Source organism: Dreissena polymorpha, chromosome 3 (assembly GCF_020536995.1).
Source record: "Dreissena polymorpha isolate Duluth1 chromosome 3, UMN_Dpol_1.0, whole genome shotgun sequence".
Taxonomy (NCBI): Eukaryota; Metazoa; Mollusca; class Bivalvia; order Myida; family Dreissenidae; genus Dreissena; species Dreissena polymorpha.
Genome location: NC_068357.1, coordinates 42,620,619 through 42,638,847, shown reverse-complemented (window position 1 = coordinate 42,638,847; position 18,229 = coordinate 42,620,619). Strand labels below are relative to the sequence as shown.

At 38.5% G+C, this 18,229-nt stretch overlaps 1 protein-coding gene across 1 annotated transcript in view; it reads right to left on the bottom strand.

Moving 5' to 3' along the window:
* Window positions 1-1,002: 1,002 nt before the first annotated feature.
* LOC127874594 (leucine-rich repeat-containing protein 74B-like) overlaps window positions 1,003-18,229 on the bottom strand; it is a 29,323-nt gene continuing 12,096 nt past the window's right edge. The window contains exons 10-13 of the mRNA XM_052418983.1: window positions 10,598-10,676; window positions 9,468-9,652; window positions 2,207-2,292; window positions 1,003-1,789 (exon numbers count right to left, since the gene is read on the bottom strand). Of these exons, the coding sequence (XP_052274943.1) occupies window positions 1,642-1,789; window positions 2,207-2,292; window positions 9,468-9,652; window positions 10,598-10,676 (498 nt within the window). The 3' untranslated portion in view covers window positions 1,003-1,641. The remainder of the gene's footprint in view (window positions 1,790-2,206; window positions 2,293-9,467; window positions 9,653-10,597; window positions 10,677-18,229) is intronic.

Sequence of the window (18,229 nt, the reverse complement as noted above, 5' to 3'; positions counted from 1 at the left end):
ACCACGAGGGTACTTCAGGTACTCATGTATCGTCAAATACCCAAGGCGTTGAATATAAATGTTGGGTTAGAGGCGTAGATCTGTGCGCTTTTTCTGTTTTTGAAAAAGCTCACAATTTTCTACTTTAAAAGTTATTTTGTAGAGGAATTAACAAGTTCAGAAGTTCATGAAAAGAGACAATGCATGCCTTATCGCCGGCAGTACAGGATAGTGAATGGATTCCGTACGTATCTAGACGGAGTTCTATATCATACAACGTTTGTTAGTATAAAAATTGAATATCTTTGATGTATTATTTGTAAAATGTTTAAAAAAAAACGTTTAATTCATTTTCGCAGTCAAACATATAGTGTATGATTGTGTTATTACGAACCATGCAAACGGTTGTCTCTTGACATTTTTATGCTGTTTATCTTCTGCTGTTTTTTCTCCGTATAAAAATACTGTATTTCAGTAATATAACGGTGGCAACTTTTCCCTGGTTCAGCTGTTGATATCTTATCAGTGGACATAATTATTATGCCAGTATTTGACTGCAATCCTTCTTGAACAGAGGTAAGAGGTAAATGGCCATATATATTATTATGTCGTCAATCACCACACAATGTTTGTGGTTTGAATTGTAATCCAGCCCGCGATATTCGGATTTGTAGTCAGAGCCCCATAACTCCGCTACCTATAGATGTATGTAATGCATATTTACCTGAACGCACGATCGTGATTCACATATTATACATACTTAACACAAAACAAACTTTACAGCGGCCTAAATAATATCTGCATTATTTTGATTTTAAAACACGTGGCTTTCTACAGGTCGAGGACAGGCATTTTTTGCTGTATTGCTTATTTATTGGCCATTGTATGTTCGGCTTATCAGGACTTTCAAACATCACTTCTCTCTTTTCAGACGCCCATCAATGGCCCCGTGTTTATTTGCTTAAACAAATACATGCGTTGAGTCTAATACTGGATTGGGGGACTACAAAACTCTCGACCATATACCGATAACAGCTATGTTTATTGTATACAGTAATAAAACATGATTAAGTAAACAAGCATTCACATATTAAATACAATTTAAAATTCGTTTATGTTGCAAGTTTCTTCATTGACAAATACTAAAATGTGCAACATTAATGAACTTTTATTTATATGTGTAATATTTTCATGTTTTATTTATACAAATAATACACTATTGCAATGAAATACCGGTAATAATATTTATGATGATAAAACAAAACAAAACACGTTTGAACTACGACAGCGGTCATCATAGTCTGAATGTACAGATACACCCAGGCCTGTTACAGAGAGAAGGAACATTTGTACTACTGACACATTTATTAATACTTTTCGGCAATAAATATGCCACACCAGCCGAATTAACACTTAAGAATAATGCCTTGATCAAAGCTACTCGTCCCGATAAGCACGTATGTTATACGACTGAGGTACTGTTTTGGCGAGCACCAAACATATAAAGATACGTCTCTCCAATAGCCTTATGTAGTCAACATGGTGGTTGTTAGTAATTAAAATATTAAACATGAAAATAATTACGATTAGCACTTCGATAAACTTTGCTAGTGTTTGTGCATGTCCATTTCCTACATAGCGCGCACCTCCAGGAAGCCCATGTCATTGCGCCGAACTGAGCATGCTCTCCACCAGATCTGACCGCTTCTGGGAGAGCCGGTTGTGGTCTTGTTGTATCTTTCGGTCATCTGGGGCCTGCTCCCCCGCCTTCAGGAACTTCCGGTACTCCTTGTCGCCAAATACCAATTCGCTTCAAGGCAGTCAATGCACAAAATTTATATTTAATCACACCAATTTTTTTTCATGTAACAAAATTCGACAGAAACATACACGTGAATGCATTGTTAATACGTCGTTGCGTGTTGCAGAAGGTATACGAACGTGTTGTCGTATTTTATTAAAATGATCTTAAATAAGTTTACTCAATATTCCATAAGGTACATTTCTTTATTTGAAATATTTGTAATGCAGCATATGTTAAGTCTCTAATGTTGTAAAATAACTTTTTATGAATTGTTATACGGAAATCATGTCAGCATTTTCTTATACTCGAATAGGACGGCCATGCTGTTATTCAAAGTAAATGGTATTTAGCGATACGCCTACATGTATTTAAAGCATATAGGCCAACTATGTGTTTCCTGTCGATATTGATGTATGAGCTCACCTGTAGTCCACCATGCCGTCCCCGTTGAGGTCCAGGAGGCCTATCAGCTGGTTGATCTCACTGGGAGTGATCTTCACCTCCGCCAGCTACAATAACAAATGTAACAGGGTATTCACCAACCTCCGCGCAGAGATTTGACTGCAACCAGCATAGCTGGATCAAATCCCTGTCTTCTTAACCAACCACGTGATGATAGCCTAGCCACGTGGTACAATAATTGTACCGTTATTTTTACTTTTTTTAATTTAAGTAATGATTTGTTTATTATGGCCCTCAACTTATACAATATTTTCAAAATATATCAGAAAATGATACTACTTTTCATAATATAATACTTAAACCAAAAAATTAAAAAATAAAATCCTACCAAATCTGAAAGGATTAGCTTGAAATGGCAGAGATTGTATGTGACAACTCTGCGTGGAGATTGGTTATTCACGCACTGATATGCTAATGACTACTTAACCAATCAAGACTGTGAAAGAGGTTCAGTGTGGTGATACCTGGTATTGAATGAGTGAGTTATATTACTAACCGTGCATGCCTTTAAGGTTAGGTGTGTTCAGAATCATCTCTATGATTTAAATTATTTTATAACATTAGATCAGTTCTTTATTAAATCTTGTAAGAGGTGCAGGGCAGCTTTAACTTGCCTCATGACATACATTTTTTATAGATTGTCTCGATCTGGTATCTCGTGAGTCAATTTTCTATATTTTATTGTTTTTATTGCTTTCTTGTATATATATATGGTTGAGAAAAAATATTGAACACCAACGAATGAATCTTTCTAAAACACTGGATCCAAAAACGGATGCAAGAACAGAAAGCAGTACTAATAGATTGGAGAAATATGCTGTTCAAACAGTGCTAATTACATATTTTATACATATGCCCTAGCGCTTTCGACTTTTCGTCTTCATCAGGGGCTTGTCAACACAGATATGGTTGTACGTGCAATATTGGACATGACAGCGAAAAGTTCTAAAAATAGAAAATTCATAATTGATTGATCGTAACTCACCGATAAAAACGTGCACTCGCCTAGAGCCGTGTCCGTATTGTGTAAGGCTAATTGCATGTTCGTAGGGGTTTACAATAGTCTGGCTCCAGACTCATTTTAGCAATGAATCACGCAGAAAACATTTGACATCTGCCAAAACACAACCCTCTTAAATATGAGGAATGTGTTTTGAAGACTCCATTTATGTGTCATTTTTATTTATTCCATATGGAGCAAGGGTGTTCAGTCGCCTTATCCAATATGTCTCCCGCGACTTGCGTTGCTCGTCGGACCACTGTGTATTTGCTTCTATACAATTCAAAATGATATTGTCAAACGAGTGGCCCGATTCGCTGAAGTGTGCGGCAACGGGAGACCTATTGAATTTGCGAGTTTTCCAGTCGGACCTATGCAGATTCATGCGCATGTTCAATGCCATTTTTGTTTCGCCAACATATTGCTCGTTACATATACTGCACGTCATCAGGTATACGGCATTTGCAGTTTTGCAGTTGTGGTTACCTTTAATGGATGAAATGGCACCAGATGTGGCTTTGAATGTATTTGATGGGCGCATCATTTTGCATGTTTGGCACCGACTGGTGCCGCATGGTTTTGATTCTCCAAGAACAGCTTCTTCGGATTTTGGTGTTATTTTGGCACGTACAAGAATGTCCCTGATACTTTTTGGTCTTCTGTATGCCAAAATGGGCTGTTCAGGAAATATACGTTTAAGCTTGTTTGATTTTTCGATTGTGGTCCAGTGGCGGTCAATGATGTTTTTTTATTTTTGGTAGCCCTGGATGGTAAGTGACCACAAACGGTATGCGAGTGTTTGGCGTTTTGCTTTTGTATTGGAGTAGGTCCTCCCTATGTAAATTGCCGGCTTTAGTTTTGGATTGGGATACTGTCGTGTCATTGTACCCACGTCTGCATAATTGGTCGGATAGCTCCTTTGTTCGGATTTCAAAATCTGATTTTTGGGTACAAATCCGCCGTATTCGAAGGGCTAAGCTAAATGGTATATTCCTACAGCAGTGTGGTGGATGGCAGCTTGTAGGTAGAAGGTACTGGTGGCTATCTGTGGGTTTTGAATAAAGGTCGGTTATAAGACTGTTGCCCTCAATTCGTGAGACAGTATCTAAGAAAACGTGTTGTGTATTAGATATTTCGCTGGTGAACTTAATTGATTTATGGAAGTTGTTAGCAAGTTCAAGGAATATTTTGAGGTTGTCTTGTCCAGGAGACCACTGCATGTCTATATCGTCTATGAAACGTAACCAGCGATAAGGTGTCAATGGTACCGCCTACAGGAGCTGTCCTTCGAGATGTCCCATGAAAATGTTGGCATATTTTGAATTGTATAGAAGCAAATACACAGTGGTCCGACGAGCAACGCAAGTCGCGGGAGACATATTGGATAAGGCGACTGAACACCCTTGCTCCATATGGAATAAATAAAAATGATGACACATAAATGGAGTCTTCAAAACACATACCTCATATTTTAGAGGGTTGTGTTTTGGCAGATATCAAATGTTTTCTGCGTGATTCATTGCTAAAATGAGTCTGGAGCCAGACTATTGTAAACCCCTACGAACATGCAATTAGCCTTACATAATACGGACACGGCTCTAGGCGAGTGCACGTTTTTATCGGTGAGTTACGATCAATCAATTATGAATTATCTATTTTTAGAACTTTTCGCTGTCATGTCCAATATTGCACGTACAACCATATCTGTGTTGACAAGCCCCTGATGAAGACGAAAAGTCGAAAGCGCTAGGGCATATGTATAAAATATGTAATTAGCACTGTTTGAACAGCATATTTCTCCAATCTCTCTCTCTCTCTCTCTCTCTCTCTCTCTCTCTCTCTCTCTCTCTCTCTCTCTCTCTCTCTCTCTCTCTCTCTCTCTCTCTCTCTCTCTCTCTATATATATATATATATATATATATATATATATATATATATAGGTATACTTGTAACATCTGTGATAATAGTATTATGCATTAATTTCTATGAAATATTTAAAGCATTATTATAATTGTAATGGGTTAATTAAAACCTGTTTTTGTTCATGTTTCAGACCATCATTTATATCATTACAAAAACCTGGAATATAACCCACTTATGTAAGACTGACACAAAACCCGGACACACAAAATGTGTGACAGTAACCGAATTAGAGGCCCTATCTCGAAACTAGACCAATGACATTACTGTCCTCTTTGACACCTTTCTAGTTTACATATTTCGAGACCACTGGTTAATGTACACTATATAACTGACTTCCTATAGGTCCGTGGTAAAACAAGTACAATTTTTAATTCTAATAATAAACCCGTGCGTAAATATAAAAGTCCATGGTTTGACGGCGAATGCGAGGCTGCGCGCAAGAGTTATAGACGGACTAAGAAATAATTTTATACTAATCGTTCGCTGGACAACTGTACAGCTTTTTAACGTCAGAACTGAATATAACCGAATTAAAAGGCGTGCCAAGTATACCTTTCACAATCGACAACGGCAAAACTTTCGCACTTATGCAAAGTCCGATCCTCAGAAATTTTGGAATGAAATAAAAAAGATAAATAATCGTCGCAAGAGTAATGATTTATCTCCGGATATATTTTTGAGCATTTTAAGAATTTATTTTCTAACAGTGATATTTTTTCCAATTAAACTGTGGAACAGAATTTAACAAATTTATTAGAGAGTGATAATACTTCTGTTGATTTTTTAGATAATGACTTTACAATCGATGAAGTCGAGAAAGCAATAGGGGACCTAAAGAGGGGATAAAGATGAGGATTCGACCAACTTATTCCTGAATTTTTTTATCGAATGTAAGGAAATATTGTCTCTTTTACTATGTTCATTATTTAATTAAATTTATTCTACAAGCTCTTATCCATACTCATGGTCTTTGGGTGTCATAGTTCCGGTTCCTAAAAGGGGGGGATAAGAATGATGTAAACAACTACAGGGGGATAACCCTTACAAGTATATTTTCGAAATTTTTCTCAATCATGCTGGAAAGTAGATTACGTAAATGGCTGGACAATAATAATGTTCTCAATGATTGTCTATTCGGTTTCCGGAATGAAAAGAGTACAACAGACTGCATTTTTGTGTTGAATTATTTGATAAACCGGGTAGTGTATCAAGAAAAGCGCCAGTTGTAGTGTGCCTTTGTTGATTTTAAGAAGGCATTTGACCTAGTTTACAGATATGGCATTTTGTATAAACTTTTGCTGAACAACGTATCATCCAAATTTGTTAAAATGATCCAATCAATCTATAGCTGTGTTAAGACATGTGTCAAAACGAACAGAGTAGGAAATAAATCCCATGCATCACAAAATGCATATGGGGCAAATCACTTGCATAACAGCACAATCAACAAGTCGGCATATCATCTATCAGATTTATTTGATAGTTATACTGGTGTTAAACAGGGCAAACCTTTGTCTCCGCTATTATTTATACTTTTCGTAAATGATATTTACAATTATTTATATCATGATGCCATAGATTGTGTGTATTTTGATAACGTTACGTTATTCATGTTGTTATATGCTGACGACACAGCATTGTTCTCTTATTCTGCAGAAGGACTTCAGCGGCTATTAGATAAATTACAAAATTATTGCACGGTATGGGGCATTTCTGTGAATACCAGCAAAAATGTAGTCATGGTTTTTAATAGAGGTAACAGAATTATAAATATCGATATTAAATACAATGATCATAAGCTTGAAGTTGTAAACAAGTTAACGTACCTTGGTGTTACATTGTCTTCTAACTGTAATTTTTTTAAAGCTCAAGAAGATATGTCCAAACAAGCATCTAGAGCAATGTTCGCACTTAATAATCTTTTTTCTAAAATTTCAACATTGTTGATAAATTACGTCTTTTTGATACAATGATTTTGCCAATTTTGACTTACGGTACCGAGGTGTGGTGATTTTATCCCTGCCCCGACATTGAGAAAGTTCATCTTAAATTTCTTAAGCAGTTATTATCTTTGAGGCCACAAACTACCTCCGCGGCAGTTTATGGAGAACTTGGTCGCTTCCCTCTAGACACAATAAGAAAAATGCGTATAATACAGTTCTGGTATAGAATGAAACAGAATCCTGATTCACTACTAAGTAATCTTTTGCAAAATTTTGATAATGTTTACACGCATATAACTAACTGGAGTAATAATGTAAAAAGAATGCTTCAACATTTAGGACGAACGTATGTATCATAAGGATAATTTATCAATTATGGATGTAAACTGTATATTTCAGCGTATAAAAGACGTATCTTTACAAAAATGGCTAAGTGACATCGATAGTCTGCCTAAGCTTGACAGTTATCGCATTTTTAAATCAAATTTTGAATTTGAGAAATATTTAGACATTGTAGTAAATGAGAGAGATAGAATTTGTTTAACAAGACTACGGTGTTCGGCGCACCGACTCTTAATTGAAGAAGGCAGGTTTAGAAATATCCCTAGAAATGAAAGAATATGTTCTAGATGCAATATGGGAGTTATTGAAAACGAATATCATTTTCTGCTTATCTGTCCATTGTATAGAGATCTGAGAAAAGAATATTTTCCAAAATATTTCCTTCGGTGGCCTTTCACGTTAAAGTTCAAACAATTACTGTCCTCCTCTAATAGAAAGACGATCATAAACCTTGCTTAATTTACCAGATTAGCCTTCGATTTAAGAGCTAGTAGGGATTAGTTTCATCTAAAGAAATGTTCGACTTTCACATTTCAATCTTCAAATTCCAATTTTCATTTTAAACGTTGTCGGCTTTATTTTTTATTTTATTTTTTGACTATTGCCTGAACTGCCAGTTGGATAAGTTAGCATTGTGCTAATTTGTTGTTTATAATTATAATGTTGTCTTTTTTTGGTGTATTACTGCTTACAGTCTTTGTTTAAGTCATCGTATGTTGCAAGTATTAGATTCCTTAATAGCAATGTGTTGGAAATGTTCCATATATGTGTATATATATTTTGTATTTTCAAAAATGAAATGTCTTTTTCAGTGTCACTCACTTGTGCATAGCATGCGTATGTACATGTTTGCTCTTGTTAGAAATTATTTCCCCTGAAATCGTCTATGATTTCGTTTCGAATAGGCGATTTCAAGGAGGGGAACACAAATTACAACATTCAAAGCTCGTGCTTATAACGAGCTATAACTGATAGGAAATGTTACATATATGTGTGTATATATATATATATATATATATATATATATATATATATATATATATATATATATATATATATATATATATATATATTGTATTTTCATTACAAAAATGTTTATATCTCTAAAAATTGGTACATACATGTCTTTAAGTGTTTCTCACTTTTGCATAGCATGCGTATGTACATGTATGCTCATGTTAGTAATCATTTCCCCTGATATCGTCTTTGATTTCGTTTCGAATAGGCGATTGAAGGAGGGGAACACAACATTCAAAGCTCGTGTGTATAACGAGCTATAACTGTTTTGAAAGATTAATACAAGGTAATTTTTTCCACATAATCGCTAAAAGTAGGATGCATACATGTGAAAACAACAGACGTCAAAGTTGCTTTTGTTTCTTTTTTCCCACATTCTCTCTTTGTCTTTTGCTATATTTTTCTCCATATGTATTTTCAATGCAAACAAGTTAGTAGTGGTTCGTTAATTCAATTTTGTTGTTTTTTTGTTGTTGTTTCTTTGACGCATCGTTTAAAGTTAGAAAAGATTGTTTCCTGTATTTTCGTTTTAGTATTAATTCATAACCATGATATACCATACTTTTCATCTCAACAAATGTAGTATTTATGCCTTTTTTTTCTACACCGTCATTACATGTACATCTATGTTATCTTTTTGGCTATGTACACATGTATTTGCCAATAAAATTGACTTGACTTGACTTGAAATTTTCAGTTTAGTTGTAACCTATTTACTTTAGCTCGATTACATCGGAAGCTTAAGGCTTATTGAAACACTATCGAGTCCGTTTCATGGGCCTAGAACCAGTACTTGGTGTCTTTGTTGGTGATCTAAAGAACGCTCCCACAGTAGGGATTGAACCTGTGACCTCTCGGTCGCTAGGTGGACCCCATATTATTAAACCATGTCGACCAGTTTTCCAGTTCGACGAAGAACTTGAAAGACCGATCTTAAGAATACTTGTCCACCATTACGCATAACTACGAGAAATATTTATAAATGTTATCGACCTACCTGTAGGCCCCTTGTAAATTCCTCCTTGGTGATCGTGTTGCTACCGTCCTTGTCGAAGTCCTTGAACAGGTCGATGAGCCGGTAACCAGACGACCGGATGTGCTTCTTCAGCTTCTCGTACGGGTTGCGTCGGAACGTCTCCAATATTGTTCCATTCTCGGTCATCTCGTGGTCGTTCACGAGGCCTGTTCACGTTTACCAATATAATAGCAGTAAGTTACTATTTCGTTTGAATTCAGTAATGTTCTCTTGGTTTTTTTTCTAATGGTGCCACAAAGGGGATAATCACGTGACAAAAAAGATGGCGACGTCCATGCCGAGACAGCAATTTTTCGCCGTTTTATACCCTTTATTACTTGTATGAATTTTTAAAATGCCGCTCACTTTCCAGCCATATCGGCAAAATGATTAGCGTTTATATCGTAGTAAATATCCAGCTATAGCTCTATCTCGACTTTACTGCGAAATTTCTAAGCTGGTCACAAAATTACAGCTCCCGCTAAGAAAATTCACAGCGGGTTAAGTCGAGATACAGAGCGAATATTAATACGAAAATAACGCTCATCACTTTCTTGATGATATTCTGGAAAGTGACCGGCAACAAAAAAAAATGTAAACAATAAAGGGTATAAAACGGCGAAAAATACCTATCTCAGAATGGACGTCGCCATCTTGTTTGTCACATGATTACGCCCTTTGTGTCAGCGGGGCGATTTTCAATGACACACATCTACCTCTATGTGGATAATATCCATAGCAGTAGGTGTGTCATTGAAAATCCACATAGCAGTAGGTGTGTCATTGAAAATCCACATAGCAGTAGGTGTGTCATTGAAAATCCTATACCTATAATGCACGTGATAACTCGTTGAGGTAAAAAAACGCGTTGCATTTTCAGAGTTCAACGCGTTATCATTATTAATCACTATCGATACAACCTCAAGTTAGACGTAACCGAACGTTTAATTGCAATATATTTAATTTACTTTAAGTTTTATATTATGAAAAGGTTGCAACTCAGGAAATCAAGCAAAGTAAGCTAGACCGTAGTTTAATGATTGTTGATGGTTGACATCGGATAAAATTAAGCCATTTAAATCAAACAATTTCCGTATGACTGCGTAGCCAACCTGCGTGTAGCACTGTTAAGACTCGTTCCGCCTCCAACTTCTTCTGGATGTCACGGAAATCAGGTGTGACGAACACGTCCTGAAACACAGGAACAGATTTTAATTAAAATAAAGACGAAACTACACTTTTAATTTCTATTAGTATTTTTAAAACAAGCATTATTACCGATATAGAGATACGCTTGGTCATCAGTTAGCAAGTATTTAACGTGCATTTTATAGCATGTTTTTTTATATTATTCATGGGATATAAGAGATCTTATAACGGCAAAAATGTCACAAAGGCTACAGTTAGAAACAGACACAAATGATTCAGTGCATTAAAAAATAGAAGAATAATTTATGACATCCTGTTCAATCGTATGTTGAAAATGTAATTCAAAAATTAAATATGTATATGCACCATTGTTTGGATATGTAATGTTTGCTCATGTGGATTAAAAGGCACACTATTGCCGTTCAGTTGTGCATGTTGTATACCGACAGATCTAGGTGGGTCACTCAGTTCTGACATGCTCTATCGTATATACCAAATGGTCAAGTATAGTCATACAGCTTTTACATGCTTTATAGTAAATACCAATAGCTCAAGGAGGGTAATGTAGCTCTAACATGCTATATAGTATATACTGAGAGGTCAAGGAAGGTCATGCAGCTCTGACATGCTATAAAGTATATACTGAGAGGTCAATGAGGGTAATACAGCTCTGACATGCTTTATAGTACATACCGAGAGATCAAGAAGGGTCATGCAGCTCTGACATGCTATATAGTACATACGGAGAGGTCAATGCGGGTCATGCAGCTCTGACATGCTTTATAATATACCGAGAGGTCAAGGAGGGTCATGTAGCTCTGACATGCTATAAAGTATATACCGGGAGGTCAAGGAGGTTCATGCAGCTCTGACATGCTATATAGTACACACCGAGAGGTCAAGGAGGGTCATGCAGCTCTGACATGATATATATAGTTTATACCGAGAGGTCAAGGAGGTTCATGCAGCTCTGACATGCTATATAGTACACACCGAGAGGTCAAGGAGGGTCATGCAGCTCTGACATGATATATATAGTATATACCGAGAGGTCAAGGAGGTTCATGCAGCTCTGACATGCTATATAGTACACACTTATTATATCAACTTATAAAGGAAATTTACGGTTTCTTTACAATTACGATGCAAATTGTACACATACAATTTAAATTCATTCCTTTCTTAAATTTCTCCGTGATACGACGCGCATAGATGATAGATAAGTAAATTGTCAGTTAAAGTTAACCATTATGGCATCCAAGCGTTAGTTCGTTTGTTAGTTTATGTTTGGAATGTGAAATAATACATGTAAATATAAAACACAATTGTGATTTCAATCCTTTTTTACATTACACATGCTTTAGAATTCACACATTTAAACAATAGAGCACATACATTATACGGTACCTGTTAAAAGCCTACTAGCATATTTTGCAAAGTTTCAATCGACCCTGCGAATAAAGACCACCTGTGAACAAAGACCACAACGACCAAATCCCTCGAGTGGTCGTTATTGGCAGGTTGGACTGTATATACGGAGAGGTCAATAAGGGTCATGCAGCTCTGACATGCTATATAGTATATACCGAGAGGTCAATGAGGGTCATATAGCGCTGACATGCTATAAAGTATATACCGAGAGTTCAAGGAGGTTCATGCAGCTCTGACATGCTATATAGTATATACCGAGAGGTCAATGAGGGTCATGCAGCTCTGACATGCTATAGTGTATATACCGAGAGGTCAAAGAGGTTAATGCAGCTCTGACATGCTATAGTGTATATACCGAGAGGCCAAGGCGGATCATGCAGTTCTGAAACACTATATAGTATATACCGAGATGTCAAGGAGGATCATGCAGCTCTGACATGTTGTATAGTTAATACCGAGCGGTAAAGAAGGTTCATACAGCTCTGACATGCTATATTGTATATACCGAGAGGTCAATGAGGGTCATGCAGCTCTGACATGCTTTAAAGTATATACCGAGAGGTCAATGAGGGTCATGCAGCTCTGACATGCTATATAGTACACACCGAGAGGTAAATGAAGGTCATGCAGCTCTGATATGCTTTATAGTATATACCGAGAGGTCAATGAGGGTCATGCAGCTCTGACATGCTTTAAAGTATATACCTAGATGTCAATGAGGGTAATGCAGCTCTGACATGCTTTAAAGTATATACGGAGAGATCAAGGAGGGTCGTAAAGCTCTGACATACTTTATAGTATATACCGAGAGGTCAATGAGGGTCATGCAGTTCAGAAATGCTATATAGTCTATACGGAGAGGTCAAGGAGGGTCATGCAGCTCTGACATGCTATAAAGTATATACCGAGAGGTCAATGAGGGTCATACAGCTCTGACATGCTAAATTGTATATACCGAAAGGTCAAGGAGGGTTATACAGCTCTGACATGCTTTATAGTACATACCGAGAGATCAAGAAGGGTCATGCAGCTCTGACATGCTATATAGTACATACCGAGAGGTCAATGCGGGTCATGCAGCTCTGACATGCTATATAATATATACCGAGAGGTCAAGGAGGGTCATGTAGCTCTGACATGCTATAAAGTATATACCGGGAGGTCAAGGAGGTTCATGCGGCTCTGACATGCTATATAGTACACACCGAGAGGTCAAGGAGGGTCATGCAGCTCTGACATGATATATATAGTATATACCGAGAGGTCAAGGAGGTTCATGCAGCTCTGACATGCTATATAGTACACACCGAGAGGTCAAGGAGGGTTATGCAGCTCTGACATGATATATATAGTATATACCGAGAGGTCAATGAGGTTCATGCAGGTCTGACATGCTATATAGTATATACGGAGAGGTCAATAAGGGTCATGCAGCTCTGACATGCTATATAGTATATACCGAGAGGTTATTGAGGGTCATATAGCGCTGACATGCTATAAAGTATATACCGAGAGTTCGAGGAGGTTCATGCAGCTCTGACATGCTATATAGTATATACCGAGAGGTCAATGAGGATCATGCAGCTCTGACATGCTATAGTGTATATACCGAGAGGTCAAAGAGGTTAATGCAGCTCTGACATGCTATAGTGTATATACCGAGAGGCCAAGGCGGATCATGCAGTTCTGAAACACTATATAGTATAGTATATACCGAGAGGTCAATGAGGATCATGCAGCTCTGACATGCTATAGTGTATATACCGAGAGCTCAAGGAGGATCATGCAGCTCTGACATGTTGTATAGTTAATACCGAGCGGTAAAGAAGGTTCATACAGCTATGACATGCTATATTGTATATACCGAGAGGTCAATGAGGGTCATACAGCTCTGACATGCTATATTGTACACACCGAGAGGTCAATGAGGGTAATGCAGCTCTGGCATGCTTTAAAGTATATATCGAGAGGTCAATGAGGGTCATGCAGCTCTGACATGCTATATAGTACACACCGAGAGGTCAAGGAGGGTCATGCAGCTCTGATGTGCTATAAAGTATACTAGTATACTGAGAGGTCAATCACGGTCATGCAGCTCTGACATGCTCTATAGTATATTCTAAGAGGTCAAGGAGGGTCATGCAGCTCTGACATGCTATTAAGTATATACTGAGAGGTCAATGCGGGTCATGTAGCTCCGACATGCTATATAGTATAAACCGAGAGGTCGAGGAGGGTCGCCAAGATCTTACATGCTATATAGTAAATACCGAGAGGTGAAGGCGGGTAATGCAGGTCTGATATTCAATATAGTAGACCGGTATACCGGGAGGTCAAGGTGGGTCTTCCAGCTCTGATATGCTATTTAGTATATACCGAAAGGTCAAGGAGGGTTATAAAGCTCGGACATGATTTATAGTACATACCGAGAGGTCAAGAAGGGTCATGCAGCTCTGACATGCTATATAGTACATACCGAGAGGTCAATGCGGATCATGCAGCTCTGACGTGCTATATAGTATATACCGAAAGGTCAAGGAGGGTAATGTAGCTCTGACATGCTATAAAGTATATACCGAGAGGTCAAGGTGGTTCATGCAGCTCTGACATGCTATATAGTACACACCGAGAGGTCAAGGAGGGTCATGTATCTCTGACATGCTATATAGTATATACCGAGAGGTCAATGAGCTTCATGCAGCTCTGACATGCTATATAGTATATACTGAGAGTTCAATGAGGGTCATGCAGCTCTGACATGCTATATAGTATATACCGAGAGGTCAATGAGGGTCAAATAGCGCTGACATGCTATATAGTATATACCGAGAGGTCAATGAGGGTCATATAGCGCTGACATGCTATAAAGTATATACCGAGAGTTCAAGGAGGTTCATGCAGCTCTGACATGCTATATAGTATATACCGAGAGGTCAATGAGGGTCATGCAGCTCTGACATGCTATAGTGTATATACCGAGAGGTCAAAGAGGTTAATGCAGCTCTGACATGCTATAGTGTATATACCGAGAGGCCAAGGCGGATCATGCAGTTCTGAAACACTATATAGTATAGTATATACCGAGAGGTCAATGAGGATCATGCAGCTCTGACATGCTATAGTGTATATACCGAGAGCTCAAGGAGGATCATGCAGCTCTGACATGTTGTATAGTTAATACCGAGCGGTAAAGAAGGTTCATACAGCTATGACATGCTATATTGTATATACCGAGAGGTCAATGAGGGTCATACAGCTCTGACATGCTATATTGTACACACCGAGAGGTCAATGAGGGTAATGCAGCTCTGGCATGCTTTAAAGTATATATCGAGAGGTCAATGAGGGTCATGCAGCTCTGACATGCTATATAGTACACACCGAGAGGTCAAGGAGGGTCATGCAGCTCTGATGTGCTATATGGATATACCGAGAGGTCAATGAGGGTCATGCAGCTCTGACATGCTTTAAAGTATATACCTAGAGGTCAATGAGGGTCATGCAGCTCTGACATGCTTTAAAGTATATACGGAGCGGTCAAGGAGGGTCGTAAAGCTCTGACATACTATATAGTATATACCGAGAGGTCAATGAGGGTCATACAGCTCTGACATGCTAAATAGTATTTACCGAGAGGTCAAGGAGGGTCATGCAGCTCTGACATGCTTTATTGTCTATACGGAGAGGTCAATGAGGGTCATTCAGCTCTGACATGCTATATAGTATATACTGAGAGGTCAAGGAGGGTCATGCATCTATGACATGCTATAAAGTATACTAGTATACTGAGAGGTCAATCACGGTCATGCAGCTCTGACATGCTCTATAGTATATTCTAAGAGGTCAAGGAGGGTCATGCAGCTCTGACATGCTATTAAGTATATACTGAGAGGTCAATGCGGGTCATGTAGCTCCGACATGCTATATAGTATAAACCGAGAGGTCGAGGAGGGTCGCCAAGATCTTACATGCTATATAGTAAATACCGAGAGGTGAAGGCGGGTAATGCAGGTCTGATATTCAATATAGTAGACCGGTATACCGGGAGGTCAAGGTGGGTCTTCCAGCTCTGATATGCTATTTAGTATATACCGAAAGGTCAAGGAGGGTTATAAAGCTCGGACATGATTTATAGTACATACCGAGAGGTCAAGAAGGGTCATGCAGCTCTGACATGCTATATAGTACATACCGAGAGGTCAATGCGGATCATGCAGCTCTGACGTGCTATATAGTATATACCGAAAGGTCAAGGAGGGTAATGTAGCTCTGACATGCTATAAAGTATATACCGAGAGGTCAAGGTGGTTCATGCAGCTCTGACATGCTATATAGTACACACCGAGAGGTCAAGGAGGGTCATGTATCTCTGACATGCTATATAGTATATACCGAGAGGTCAATGAGCTTCATGCAGCTCTGACATGCTATATAGTATATACTGAGAGTTCAATGAGGGTCATGCAGCTCTGACATGCTATATAGTATATACCGAGAGGTCAATGAGGGTCAAATAGCGCTGACATGCTATATAGTATATACCGAGAGGTCAATGAGGGTCATATAGCGCTGACATGCTATAAAGTATATACCGAGAGTTCAAGGAGGTTCATGCAGCTCTGACATGCTATATAGTATATACCGAGAGGTCAATGAGGGTCATGCAGCTCTGACATGCTATAGTGTATATACCGAGAGGTCAAAGAGGTTAATGCAGCTCTGACATGCTATAGTGTATATACCGAGAGGCCAAGGCGGATCATGCAGTTCTGAAACACTATATAGTATATACCGAGATGTCAAGGAGGATCATGCAGCTCTGACATGTTGTATAGTTAATACCGAGCGGTAAAGAAGGTTCATACAGCTCTGACATGCTATATTGTATATACCGAGAGGTCAATGAGGGTCATGCAGCTCTGACATGCTTTAAAGTATATACCGAGAGGTCAATGAGGGTCATGCAGCTCTGACATGCTATATAGTACACACCGAGAGGTAAATGAAGGTCATGCAGCTCTGATATGCTTTATAGTATATACCGAGAGGTCAATGAGGGTCATGCAGCTCTGACATGCTTTAAAGTATATACCTAGATGTCAATGAGGGTAATGCAGCTCTGACATGCTTTAAAGTATATACGGAGAGATCAAGGAGGGTCGTAAAGCTCTGACATACTTTATAGTATATACCGAGAGGTCAATGAGGGTCATGCAGTTCAGAAATGCTATATAGTCTATACGGAGAGGTCAAGGAGGGTCATGCAGCTCTGACATGCTATAAAGTATATACCGAGAGGTCAATGAGGGTCATACAGCTCTGACATGCTAAATTGTATATACCGAAAGGTCAAGGAGGGTTATACAGCTCTGACATGCTTTATAGTACATACCGAGAGATCAAGAAGGGTCATGCAGCTCTGACATGCTATATAGTACATACCGAGAGGTCAATGCGGGTCATGCAGCTCTGACATGCTATATAATATATACCGAGAGGTCAAGGAGGGTCATGTAGCTCTGACATGCTATAAAGTATATACCGGGAGGTCAAGGAGGTTCATGCGGCTCTGACATGCTATATAGTACACACCGAGAGGTCAAGGAGGGTCATGCAGCTCTGACATGATATATATAGTATATACCGAGAGGTCAAGGAGGTTCATGCAGCTCTGACATGCTATATAGTACACACCGAGAGGTCAAGGAGGGTTATGCAGCTCTGACATGATATATATAGTATATACCGAGAGGTCAAGGAGGTTCATGCAGGTCTGACATGCTATATAGTATATACGGAGAGGTCAATAAGGGTCATGCAGCTCTGACATGCTATATAGTATATACCGAGAGGTTATTGAGGGTCATATAGCGCTGACATGCTATAAAGTATATACCGAGAGTTCGAGGAGGTTCATGCAGCTCTGACATGCTATATAGTATATACCGAGAGGTCAATGAGGATCATGCAGCTCTGACATGCTATAGTGTATATACCGAGAGGTCAAAGAGGTTAATGCAGCTCTGACATGCTATAGTGTATATACCGAGAGGCCAAGGCGGATCATGCAGTTCTGAAACACTATATAGTATAGTATATACCGAGAGGTCAATGAGGATCATGCAGCTCTGACATGCTATAGTGTATATACCGAGAGCTCAAGG